This window comes from Podarcis erhardii, assembly GCF_964252035.2.
Source record: "Podarcis erhardii genome assembly, chromosome: 7".
NCBI classification, from domain to species: domain Eukaryota; kingdom Metazoa; phylum Chordata; class Lepidosauria; order Squamata; family Lacertidae; genus Podarcis; species Podarcis erhardii.
In genome coordinates, this window is record NC_138511.1 from 70,326,598 (window position 1) to 70,339,732 (window position 13,135).

The following is a 13,135-nucleotide window of genomic DNA, read 5'->3' on the forward strand; positions in this document are numbered from 1 at the left end:
TGCTGTTTGTGCTAAATACCCAAAGTGGTGTCTCTTTCCTTTCTGACAATTCCGTATTTGGTGTGTTATTGGGCTGGTTTCAGGGTTGAAACCAGGTGTGATGGCCCCTCAGCAAGGAACATCTTGGTGACCTTCCTATTTGGTCCCCTCCCACCTCCAAACTGTGGGCTTGGTAGCGGTGGCTGGGTCCCGGAAGATGCTTGCTACAGGAGCGATGGTGTGACAGACACTGCAGGGCATTGCAGGAAATGCAAGATGGTACATGGCTTCCTGTTTGGGATCAAAGAAGGCATCATTTTTCATTTGGCCCTGCTTTTGTTGCATACAGAACTGTTTCCTTTTTAAAAATAATAATAATTTTTTACTAAATTTTCCATTTTAACAATCCAATCAAATCACATTAAATATTCCAAATTATACAAATACATATTATATAGTCCAAATATTCTGCCAAATTATAAATTTTTATTGGGACTACCCATGCTTCAAGTTCCCATGCATACAGAACTGTTTCCATTCCACTACAGTTCACTTTCTGCCCCAAACTACATTTTCCACCATTGTCCATTGCAGTAAAATTATGTCACTTAAGAAGTGTAATTCATTTTGTAATTTCTGCCATCCCTACATTATTCTATCCCATTCATTTCGGTACAAAGTAACCACAGTGCAAAATGAGGGGGAATTTAACAATTATTTGTGGACTGAAAGCAACAACTGCAGTGAATACTTACGGCATTTGCTGGATTGATTGCTGTTCCATACATGGGACAAATAAGTGAACACAGGCAATTGTTGCTCCTGTTTCCATTTGCATCATATTTCTTCACCAAGCCTGCTTACCAGACCCATTCGTTGCATCCAGAGAAGACCATGACTGGGGGAATGAGAAAATGAGAGAGACAAAGCAGGTTTCAGCTCTGGTGAACTCTGCCAAGGTGGTTGGGCCCTAACTGATGGGTGCTGAATCTGGATGCTGGCCTACCTGGTATACACAATGCAAAGGAATAACATGGGAGTGAGGTAGTAATGTACAACCTTCCCCAACTGGTGCCCGCCAGATGCTTTGGACTACAACACCCATCAGCTCTAGACAACATGGGCCAGTGGCCAAGGATGATGGAAGGGTTGATGAAGGCTGTGAGAGTAGATTCTTAAGATTCCTGAGGTGTTAGAATAGATTCAACCATGTGATCTCAGCCTGCAGTTCAAAGAGGTAGATTGCATGTTGAGATCACATTGTTGGATGGTCCTGCAAGTTCTCGCTAAGTTCATGCATTGCTGAGCTAAGTTTTTGCTTGCAGGGTTTTATATATGTGGGGGAGCATTTGAAAAACAGTATTGTTCCACCTGCAGTCTGAGATGGTACAGTTCACTCTGCTACTATGGGATCTTAGCACCTCACTCTGCTAAGAGTCCCTTTGGCCTCTAGTTCTCAGTGCTTCTGCAGATAGTCTAAAACAGGGCACTTGAAACATAAAGCTGTGAAATGATATTGGACATCATTGCTTTAAAATTCAGTCTGGGAACTAAGGCCAAGAGACAGTGACTTTAATGTGGAGCATTTCAGCTTGGTACAGCTTCTCCTTCCTCTGTAACACAAGGAGGTGACCATAAGTTGCACCTGCAGAAATTATGCCCTCTAATAGTGAACTTGGGTGGTGAGTGACAACAGGTCCCCATGAGAAACATGGGGGAGATACTGGGTTCCTCAGAGAAACCTCAAGCCACAGATTGCTGTGCTTTTGAGGGGAGTTGAGAAAATGGAATGGAATATCATGTGAGAGGGCATGACTGGCTGGCTGGCTGGCTGGCTGGAACACTAAATAGGCACCCTCGATGCTGCAACTTTTTTGTTGCAAACATATTGTCCCTTGTACACAACTCTATAAAAAAGTCCAGGAGCCCCATTGCTGGAGGCTGTGCTGGACTCAGGAAGACAATTGGGCAAAGCTTTGCTATACCTCTCATGTGGTGAAGTTGACTATGGGAAGCTAATGGAAGCAAAGAAATTGCCTGGGAAACAGCCAGGCCTCCAGCTTATTAGCAGATATGATAGGGAAGGATTTGTGGGGCTATTTCTGGCTGGGACTAAAGGATGCTTCTTCCCAGACTGATGAGCAATACCTGTTGCCTCCCTGCAGGTTTAGCTGTGACAGGAAGAATGGAACTGTTAGGAAGAATATTAGAAAACACATTGGCTGTGAGAAGTGGAAGATTCAGTCTGCTGGCTAGGATATGTATTGGCCTTTGCCAGCAGTGTACATTTCAGATCTTTTGGACTACAAATTACATCAGCCCCAGGCAGCATGGCTGGGGCTGAGGGAGACCTAGTCCAAAACATCTGAGCTCTGAAGTCTGATAAATATACCATTAATATATCTGACCCTCAGAAACAGCTAATAACAGCATTAAAACTATAATGAAGCAAATTGAAACTATGTTTGCAGTGGCCCTTCAAAAGCTACCCCCCCCCAACAAAGAATCAAATATAAGTCACTGTCTCTAATTTAAGGCTTCAGGTAGCCCTGGGATTCTCCATCTGGCACCCATGACACCACAATAATGTCACACGCCATCTTGGCACTCCCAATTTTTAATTATTTTTTTAAAAAATAAGTTGGGAGTTGGTTGAGTTTTATTGTTTTATTATTTGAGGGGGTGGCTATTGCCTGCTTTTTGGTCTGTGTTTTATTCACTGGGGTATAGGAGTTTCTGCTTTGGGGGAGGAGGGGGTTCTGAGCATCCCCAGTTTTTCTTACATGAAATGATTATTTTGTAGTGCCTGTGACACTTCCTTAGATGTCCAAAAGTGCCCCCTCCCCAAGTCAGAGGTTGGGGACCCCTGATCTAGCCTCTGCATTGCTTGGAGAAATAAAGAGGTCTCTTGTTTTTATATCTGCAGCATTAGCATCCAGGGAGCACATGAAGTTTGACAGAATTAGAATCACAAAGCCTTGTGAAGTTCAGAATGAGACACAAGGTGGTGTTTTAGAAAATCAAGGGTGGGACATTATGGGATGGGGTGGCGATATACCTCTGTTATGGGTAGTGCCATAGCTGCTCAACAAAACAAGTGCTCTGTTTTCAACCTGATGAGAACAAATTTGTAGGAAAGGAACTACATCACAATCCCAAGCACTAGATGTGCAGCAGTCCAGATTATCTGTTCCTCGGTTACCAGCATACAATTTCAAGGGCACCTGAAATTAGATGTGCTGTTTGTGAAGTACGTGTGTTTGCAGGTGTGGGGAAGCGAGTTACTTGGCATCTTTGCCCTCTCTAAACCTTTTTGGCAGGTGACCTTGCTTGCCCTCAGGGCAGCAGCAAGCATGTCCGAAAACTGCTTCCCATTTCCAGCTGATTGCTTTCTCTGTCTCCCTGCACTTCCTTCCTCCTCCCTTCCCCATCTCTCTGTCTCCGGCTCCCTTCCCCCTCCCTTTGCATGGACAATGGCTCAGTCTCTGGTCTGTTGTCATTTTAGGCTCCAAATATCCCATCTTCTCCTTCATTATTTGCTGAGAAAAGCTGCTTATGCAATCTCTGCTGTTTCTCTTTGTTTGCACGCTTGCCAGGAGGAACTACTATTCCTATTCCTATTACCCGTAAGTAATTCTCATTCACTCGCGCTCGCTCCGCTGCTCGCTGCTCCCAGTTGGTTCCCTTTCCTTGTCACATAAATGTTAAAGTACCATTTTGGGGGCTTCAGGGGTGGGGGGAAACGGCTGCTGAAATAAAATGTAGAGACTCCGGAGGGAGGTGGGGAAGGGGTTTGACGCTGGAGGGGATCAAGACCTGGAATGCCTTTTGGAGAGGCTATATACACCTCAAGAGAATACAACTCACCCAGCTTCCACCATGTTTCATTTAATGGTTTTTGCCCATCTGGAAATTACACCTCTGCAACTGCTTATGTTGGATTCATCTCATGGAGATTAGGAGTGGGTAATATTCTTCAGCCCCATAATATTCTTCAGCCCCTCATTTAGGGGAGCAGTGTCACATGTTGGGGTCAGCTGGGGCCAGAGGCAAAACTGGATGGAGCAGCAAATATAGATATTCCTTTCATACATCAGGGTTGTTTTTACCTGCTCACCCAGGCAAGCAAGAGGCATTCTCAGAATCTAGAGTTCAAGGGCACATTGTAGACAGACAGAAATACCCAAGGAGAGTGGAACAAAGCAGGGTAGATGAGGGGTGTGGCTTGGGAAGAGGGGGTGTGGCTAGGGAAGAGGTGTGGTTTGAAGAGAGGGGTGTGGCTTGGGAAGAGGGGGTGTGGCTAGGGAAGAGGTGTGGTTTGAAGAGAGTCCCAAGAGCCAGAAAGACAGGCCCAAAGGGCTGGATTCGGAAGTCCCATGCCTGACATCCCCCACCCCAAAGGTAGATATTGATGAACTGTCGCAAGGTTGCCTCGGAAATTATTTCCAAATCAGAAGGAATTATTTTTCAAGCCAATCTAAAGCAAGCGCACAAGCCCTCGAGGGAACAATGTCTCCCCTGGTCCCTTGGGCCATTACTGCAGGGATGGGGAACCTGTGGCTCTCTAGATACTGTTGGTCTCCAACTCCAACCAGCCCCAGCCATTATGGACACCATTCCTCCTCTCTCCCAACTGTACACCCCTATTACTTCTGCTGCTCCCAGTGCTGCTTTTTGCCAGGAAAAAGAAAGGCAAAGGTCCTTTGAGGTGCTGGCAGTGAGGGCAGGCAAGGATGGGCGATGGTGGTGAGCAGCCTGCTATTCTTTTCCAACTTGGATTTTATTCCAAGCCAGATAAGTTTCCAAGGACTTTCCTTTCCTTTCATGGAATCAAAGAAACAGCGGGCTTTGTTCCTGCTGAATATTTCCTTCTGATAGTGAAGCCTTTTCTAGCTTACACAGAAATGAACAAATCTCTTGTTAGTAAACACACTTGCTTATAGATTTCTGTTTACTTTTTAATTCCTAATTTAAGACCATGTTAAGATGCTTTTCACACCAGACCAGTCCCAGGGACATAATGATGCAGTGCTAGAAGAATTAAGAGTACTACGTTTTATTTCCACTTTCTTCTGAATAGAAATGGGTTATTTAAAATTGTATTCTTATTTCTATAGATGGTTAATATATTGCATGAAGTTTAATAAATGGAAATTAATAGCAATGCATTTTTTATACAGTGGAACCATTTCAGAGCCGTTTGGGAATTCCTGCTCTAGACAATGATTTAACCAGTATAGAAATGTGTCCCAGTTTTAGGAAGGAGCTTAGAAGCTTTGTAAATAAGAAGCTAAATAAATAAAGCTTTGTAAATAAGAAGTGGCCTAGAAGCTTTGTAAATAAGAAGTTAAAAGCAAGGTGCACAGAACTAGATTCATTCCTCTCATTTATTTGCTTACAGTGTTTCTAAACTGCTTTTTTAAGCTGCTCAGTATGGTGGACCACAAAATCAGATTATAAGGAAAGGGATTTGGTTAAGTGTTAAGAAGAACATTGTGTGGCACAGGTTGTTCACAGCAGTGTAACAGATCACCTTGAAAGGTCCGTTTCAATTTTTCATCTCTCCATTTATAAGCAGAAGCTGGATGGCTACCCATCAGGGATGCTGTATCTTCAGATTTCCTACATCTAGATGACCTTTGAGCTCACCCCCAGTTCTGTGATTCTAGAATTGAATATCATGAAACCAAAGAACAGAAGTGCATCGTTTGTATCCAAATAGCTTTAGTGCAAGCGGAAGACACTTTTTCTTCTGCATGAGTTTCTGCCACGTTTTCTTCTTCTCTCACAAACGAGAATACTATCATTGCTCCTCCTCCTCCTCCTCCTCCTCCTCCTCTTCTTCTTCTTCTTGGTTTCACACTGGTAACAAGGAAGGGGTAGCGAAGATGCAAATAAGCAAAATGAAAGGTGCAGAATTTAATTTTAGGAATTATCAAGGCTAAACCAGAATTCATGAAGTATAGAATGAAGAGTGGAGAGAGAGAACCAGGAAGCCAAAACAGAAAAGGACTGGGGAAATTTCTCCCACACTTGCCATGAATCTCCAGATGCCTTTTCTTAGGATGTACCACAGTGTTTTGACTTTCACCTTGGCATCTTCAGCCTGAAATGCCTCCTCAGAACTGGAAGCCCTCCTTGGGAGTGCTATTATTGTTAGGAGCAATGAAAGGCAAATTATGAGGCATTGTCTCTGTGTTGGTACAGAGCTGAGCAACTTGCCTGATGTTAAAAGTCCTACACTTAAAATCACATTGGGGGACTGATCAATAGTATTGATCAGACGTAAGTGGAACATCACAAGGATAGACAGCACCACAGATTCTGCTTTGTTTTGCAAGGAGGTGTCTGTGGGCTAAGTGTATTTAAAAGGGCCATGGGAGTATAAGTGGGCATTGCAGTAATTTTCCTGCACTGCCTGGGAGAGATGTGGAAAAGAAATTGGGGAAGGAGCTTCAGACCCACATTCTTGTTCATTGGAGTTGTGCTAAAATGCCAGTTAAGAGCAGAGAGGGGGGGGTGACACTTCATTAGAGGTTATCTATTTAAGAAAGGCCATTGCCAATATACTACTACTACTACTACTAATTTTTATTATTATTACACCTTACCCATCTGGCTAGGTTTCCCCAGCCACTCTTGGTGGCTTCCAGCAGAATATAAAAACATAATAAAACATCAAACATTAAAAACTTCCCAATACGGGGCTGCCTTCAGATGTCTCTTTAAAGGTCAGCACCAACACTTTGAATTGTGCTCAGAAACACACTGGGATCCTTTAGGACTGGTGTTATATGGTCTCGACGGCCACTCTCAGTCACCAGTCTGGATTAGCTGTAGTTTCTGAGTCATCTTCAAAGGTAGCCCCATGTAGAGCGCATTGCAGTAGTCCAAGTGGGAGATAACCAGAGCATGCACCACTCTGGCAAGAGGGTCTGCGGGCAGGTAGGGTCACAGCCAGCATATTCCATGGGGGAGCTTTCCCTTTTAATTGATCTACACCAAGGAGAATAATGGCTTATAGATCTGCTGGAGGATGGATAGTGTAAGTCTGACTATCTAATAATCTCAAAAGAGCTTCATTTTCTGTGGAACAGAAACATTTTTGAGTGGTCCCACATATTGGCTGCTTAGGATGAGAAGCAGGGCAGGAGCCAGAAATTTTGGAGTGGTGGAATTAAGGGGTGTGAAAACATGCAGAGGGGTGTGTGTGTGTGTGTGTGTGTGTGTGTGTGTTTTAATTTAATAAAATTAAAACTTAGCTTTCTAACATTTTAAAAGAAGGGCTTAGGGTCATAGCCAACTAAGTTCTATTCAGAGTAGAGCCACTGAAATTAACAAACATAAGTTAGACCCTAATGTTGGATACAGCCCCTAGGACTTGCCAGATCAGATGAAGTCTCTCTCTAATCCAACCCAAATGCATCATGGGCTCTCATCAAGGGCAGCCCATCAATAAGGTGAAGCCATTTGCATCAGGCAGCAGGTCCAACCCCCGCTGCTGCAATGGCACTGCTGCCACCCCACTGGGGCTTTGCCTGTGCCACCACCACAGTGCCCTTGCCCTCACTGCTTCATCAGTTGCACCATTGTCACTGCATCATGGAGGCAGTGCAGCTGCAGGCAGGGGCACAATCAGGAGGGGGGCCAATCCACACACACACACACACACACACACACTTTTTTCAAGGAGGGGGATGGGTGGTTCCCCCTCACAATTCCGTGGCAATCATGCATATGCAATGTGCATATGCCATGCAACATACTCATGTCACAGCTCTCTGCATAGCTGCCAACTTTTCCCTTTTCTTGTGAGGAATCCTATTCGTAATAAGGGAATCTCCATTTAAAAAAGGGAAACGTTGACAGCTATGGCTCTACCCCACTCTGCCCACTGCTACTGACCCCAAAACTAGCATGGGGTGTATGTGTGGTGAACATGGTAGCACTCTCTCTCTCTCTCTCTCTCTCTCTCTCTCTCTCTCTCTCTCTCACACACACACACACACACACACACGGTGGAGAATACTTGCAGCAATTCTGCTAGGTGGCCTTTTTCTAGTGGGATTGGGGCAGGGGAGACAAATCTCAAAACTTTTATCAGGAGAAGTTTGGGCTTAATTCTAATTACATGGATGCAATACCTGAGCAACCGGGGAGCTTGATGCCTCGGTTGCTGTGTGATGCCTGCCCATGACAACGTAAGAAGCTTCCCCTGCAACCAATGTTCATGAGCCTCTCTTCATCCTCCTACCTGTAGAAGTTTGAAAAATGTACCTGTCGGGAAGCCCCAGAGTGGACCCCTTTGTCTGATGTGTGCCTGCTTTCCTCCTTTGTGATTTTGCACCAGGAAACCAGTCAACATGGCCAAAGCAACGATCAACTACCGCAATGAGAAGACACACATGATGAGTGCAATTGATCGAAGCTTTACGGACCAAAGTACCCTGCAGGAAGATGAGAGGCTGGGCCTGTCCTTCATGGACACACACAACTACAGTAACAGAGGTAAGTTCCAAGCAAGCAGCTACAGGGAGTGACTTGGCTTTTACGCTCTGTGCTGAACTACACAGACCAATAGCATTGGTGCTCAATAACAACATTGGTTTTGCTTAGATTACAGCCAACGTTTCTGCCCATAGTACCTTGCTGCAAGCAGTTCACAGATGTAATAGAGAGGTATCTTGTTTGGCTTCTGTGGGATGTTGGAGTGTGCAGCCACACAGGGGCAGTCACATCATACAGGGTGGGGGAGAAAGGGGACACTTGATTCCCCTTGGCTGAATCCCAGCAATGGGGTGTGGTGTCCCTTCCCGCCATTTTGGAAAGTCTGCTGTTGTTCAACAAACTCTGAAGAGAAAGAGAGAGTGTCATGTTGCATGCATCCCATAACTGATATGTTCAGGGTGACTAAAGGACTGTCACGTTGCCCAGCCAGGTGTATCTGGTTGGAAATTATGGGTTGTACAGCTCTTCATCCAAAGATCACTGGGCAGTTACACATGCACATGTTTGTGTGGTTGTTTCAAACTGTTTTCTATGTTGTAACCTGCCCTGTGTCCTTTTTAAAAAAAGTAAAGGGCAGGTAATTAATCTGATGTTGAGTAGAAGGAAGAGAAGGACCTTTGTCTCATCAGAACTCTTCTTATTCAGGCTCCCTCTGACCTATTTAAGGCTGTAGCAAACCCATTCTGAGTTTATTTAAAATAAGAGAGATGACGGGAGAGAGAGTATCTGCAACAGAGGGGCTATAGCCACATGAGTCATGTGGGTACTTGTCCCCCTCTGGGATATTCCCAAAATAGGAGGAAGTGCTTAAGCCTCTGGCTGATTCGCAGTCCTCCAAATTATGGTTTCAAGGTGTGCCTGAAGGCACCAAGTGAGTTTCATTTTGTTTTAGCAGATTCTATCACCCTGGAGCTCTGTGGCTTCATGCTCTGGACTTTGCCACAGGATACATCATCCTAAACACACAATGCCCCACGGTATCATGATTTAACCTTCACAATCAAGTACTCCAAGGCAGGCTGTAGGTACTTTGAGATTCCAGGCAAGCCCTCCTTGCCACCTCTGGATTTTGGTTTCTGTCTGGAACCAGTGGAAGTTCCAGAATTATATTCCCAAAATGCTGTGGGGCTGGAAGGAAGAAAATGCGAATGCTTATACAATGGACATTTACTTCCCCTATAGTTATTTTCTGCCAAGGCATAAACACTAAGGAAATGAGTGTTTGTTGTTTGAAGGCATGTTATGTTAAAGCATTTGTGGCGTGGATTGTTTGTAGGTTTCAGACTGGGCTTGAATGGCAGTGTTTAGTTCTCAAAACGAATCCACAGAAGTACTGGTTTCAAAGTGCTCTATCCAGACAACTGTATTCCCACGTCTTGCTTTACAGTCTTGGGGTCAAATAATGGATTGGCCTAATGGGATTAAGAACAGCCACTGCTGCAATTTTATTCTTTTTATGATGCAACTTTCATTGGGCACATCTTTGCTAAAAAATAGAGCTACATGCTCTCTGTCCTTTGAATGTGCTTGGTGCTGGTTTGCCTCTGACCCACCTGATTTCCATTTGTTTGATTTGACCGTGACTGAATGTTTAAAAATCACAGGCAGTAATCTTATTTGAAATGCTTTGGCATGGTACAGAGAAGAGGTCCTTTATGCTTCCCTTCAGTTCCCATTGCAGTAGGATTCTGAGTCATTGCTAGCTTGCATACGGTTGTAGATTTGCCTAAACCAGGGATGGTGAACCTGTGGCCTTCCCAACTCCTATCAGCCCCGTGAAGGATGACGGGAGCTGTAGTCTGGCAGTATCAAATAACATAAAGGTATATGAAAAGCTCTGCTGAATCAATCCAAAATCCCATCTGGTTCAGCACTCTGTTCTCACAGTGGCCAACCAGACACCTATGAGAATCTAGAAAGCCACTGGTTCCTCAGGCTATTCTTTGGCTCCATTATTGTTCCCTTTGAAAATCTGCTCTGCATTGAGACTGAGACTGATCAATGGATTTTGCTAGTGGTCTGAACCCATAGTTATAACCTCACCTGGCTACCTAGTAACCGCCTCCCAGCAAGAGACTGGAATTCAGAGCACTGGAATTGTGGTTCCCATCTTGAACATGGCCAAGCATATTGAGGAACCATATTGAGAATGTTTGCCCTATTTCCTCCAGCCTTGTAGCACCTGCTCTCTAAATGCAATGCAACCCCCTCCCCCCATCAAAGCTTCAGCTTTGGGATTGGGAGGGCCATGATGTCACAATCCCTGCGATTCTTGGGAGCCAGTGCAAATATGGTCCTTAGTGGAGAGGATGTCTTACTTTTTGTAGTGACTTCTGTTAGCAGTGCTGCAACATACCTGCAGACATACCCATGCTGCACTTTGTCTTCCCTGATTTTCCAAGGTTCTATATTATGCAAAAACTTTCAGGAGCACAGGGAGCTCCCTCACCGTAGCTGCCCTTTGCCTTGTGGCAGACAGGAATGGCACAAGGGGCATGGAGCTAGCCTACTTGTCCCTGTGCCAACCACTGTCCTCCATATGTGAGCATGGCACAAGCTATATATATAAACCCAGCAGCAAAGTGCTCTGGCCAGAAACCAGTATATAAATGTAGCAACTAACAAACTAAAATGGATATCCTTGTATTTTCCTTGGGCTGTTTTTTTGTTGATTTCTGATTGCGGCCGAGCTGTTGTGAACATTCAAGAGTTAACACGGCAGAGCCTCCACGTTAGGCCGAGACTGATAATTTCACACCGGTGAATGCATTTCTATGCTGATTTAGTTGTAAAGTAATTCTTTCTGTGCCCCAGTTTCAGCCATATGCTAATAACACCTGCTATTGGAACTTCAAGATGCTGCCTTGCTCACATCTTTCCTCTGCAGACTACAAGATTAATATGGTTTGTACCATTGTCTCGCAGACAATAGAAGCCCAGAGGGCAAGAGTTTCCCTGTTTTATACATCTCTGCAGGACTATTATTTTATTTTAGTTACTGCACCATTTCAGTTTCTTAGAATGCTCTTTACAAGACCAGTTTGTATGAACAATTTGTCTTCTGCGATCATCTGAAAGAGCTTTCGGCCCAAATTTGCTGCTATTGCTTTACATCTATTGAAGGCAATGGAATGGCGCCTGCTTTGACTGGCAGTGGGTTTAACCTTGTTCTTGGGAGGCCCTGTGGAAAAGGGAGTTTTCCAAAGCAATTGCCAGGGGGCTGCAGCCTCTTTCTACATGTACACACAGAAAAAAAGAGCCCTGCCCTGACTCCCACACCAGCATTAAACTTAGAAGCTCCTGATATCAGCTGATCAGGGGTGGACTTTGGTAATATGGTGCCCTGAACAAGGATGGGATTTGGCTCCCCCCACCCCCAAAAAATAATTCAGTATTTTCACAATAATTCATTCTGGTACAGTTGCTTTTTATGGATGTTCTCAGTAGGTTAGCACACACACTTTTGTCTGTGTTGAGACAAGTCAAACCATCGCATTAGCAGGACTGAAACAATTTTTCCTGGGCTCAAGCCTAGGCAATGTATATGGAGGTCTGGGCTACCCAGATGACAAGACCCCCTCTTAGCCTCATTGATGTGGTCCAAGGGAAAGCAGAGCAATATGTTTGGCACCAGCTTGGCTGCTGGAGTTGCCGGAAGGACATGTACAAGGCACCATCCAACCATCTTAGGGACTCCACTCTAGATTTTTGCTGGGTTTTTCCTCCTTTTTTCTTCCTGGAGATGTTCCACAAGGCAGCAGAGGTTTAGGACCAGAGCTTTCCTTATCCTAGATGGGCTCCCTTCCCAGGTTGATGAACCCCACCTGCCCCTCACTTCCCTCTTCAGCATGTGCAGAAACTGCTTTCTTGGTGGTTGGACCCACTGTTGGTCTCATCCGCTCAACCTGCAAGTGCCTGTCTTTGCTTGCAGAGGACGTCCCAAACTCTCCGAGGGTTTGAGACCCATTGGCTGCCCTCACCTGGTTTAGCTGACCAGTTGAAGCCATTCCCCCTAGGTTTGGCAGGGGAATCACCTGCACCATCCTAAATCTGGTGATGTGACTTTAAGGCAGCAATGAAGATTTGGCACACGGTGACACCAAGGCGATCATTTACCCACAGACTGCCTGGGGGCTTTGTAGAAGACTGACATCTGTTCCCATTTGAAAGAACAAGCAATGATTTGGCCTGAAAAAGTCCTTACTCTGAGTGGACATTCAGACTGGGCCTAGAGCAAGGATGGGGAGGCTGTGTCCTCCAATTTCTGCTGGAGTACAACTCTCATCATTCCTGACCATTGGCCATCTTGGGTGGCACTGATGGGAGTTGGAGTCCAACAATATTAGGAGAGCTGTGTCTTTTCCACCACTGCCCTAGAGGCCAAGAAAATCAGCAGTGACAGCAGTAGCAGGGGAGAAATGAAGCCACTCAAGAAAAGGTGCCCAGCAGTAGCACAGGCCGTTATGCCAGTGGTGGGGGACCTGTGGCCCTCCAGAAGTTATACCACTCCAAGTCCTGCCGGTCCCAACCAGCATGACCAATGGTAAGACAAGATGGAAGATGTACTCCAGCACTCTCTGGGGGCCAGAGCTTCTCCACCTCTGTTATATGTGTCCACTCAGAAGCAAGTCTCATTTAGTTCAGTGGG

General features: G+C 45.1%; 1 protein-coding gene across 10 annotated transcripts in view; it reads left to right on the forward strand.

The window, feature by feature from the left end:
* Window positions 1-13,135, forward strand: part of PTPRU (protein tyrosine phosphatase receptor type U) — a 389,916-nt gene that overhangs the window by 303,868 nt on the left and 72,913 nt on the right. For 6 of the 10 annotated variants that reach the window (XM_081868655.1, XM_081868650.1, XM_081868656.1 and 3 more), the window contains exon 15: window positions 8,330-8,487. In XM_081868655.1, the coding sequence (XP_081724781.1) occupies window positions 8,330-8,487 (158 nt within the window). Of the gene's footprint in view, window positions 1-3,575; window positions 3,606-8,329; window positions 8,488-13,135 lie in introns of all 10 variants that reach the window. The other 4 variants (XM_081868648.1, XM_081868652.1, XM_081868653.1 and 1 more) reach the window with 1 other exon arrangement.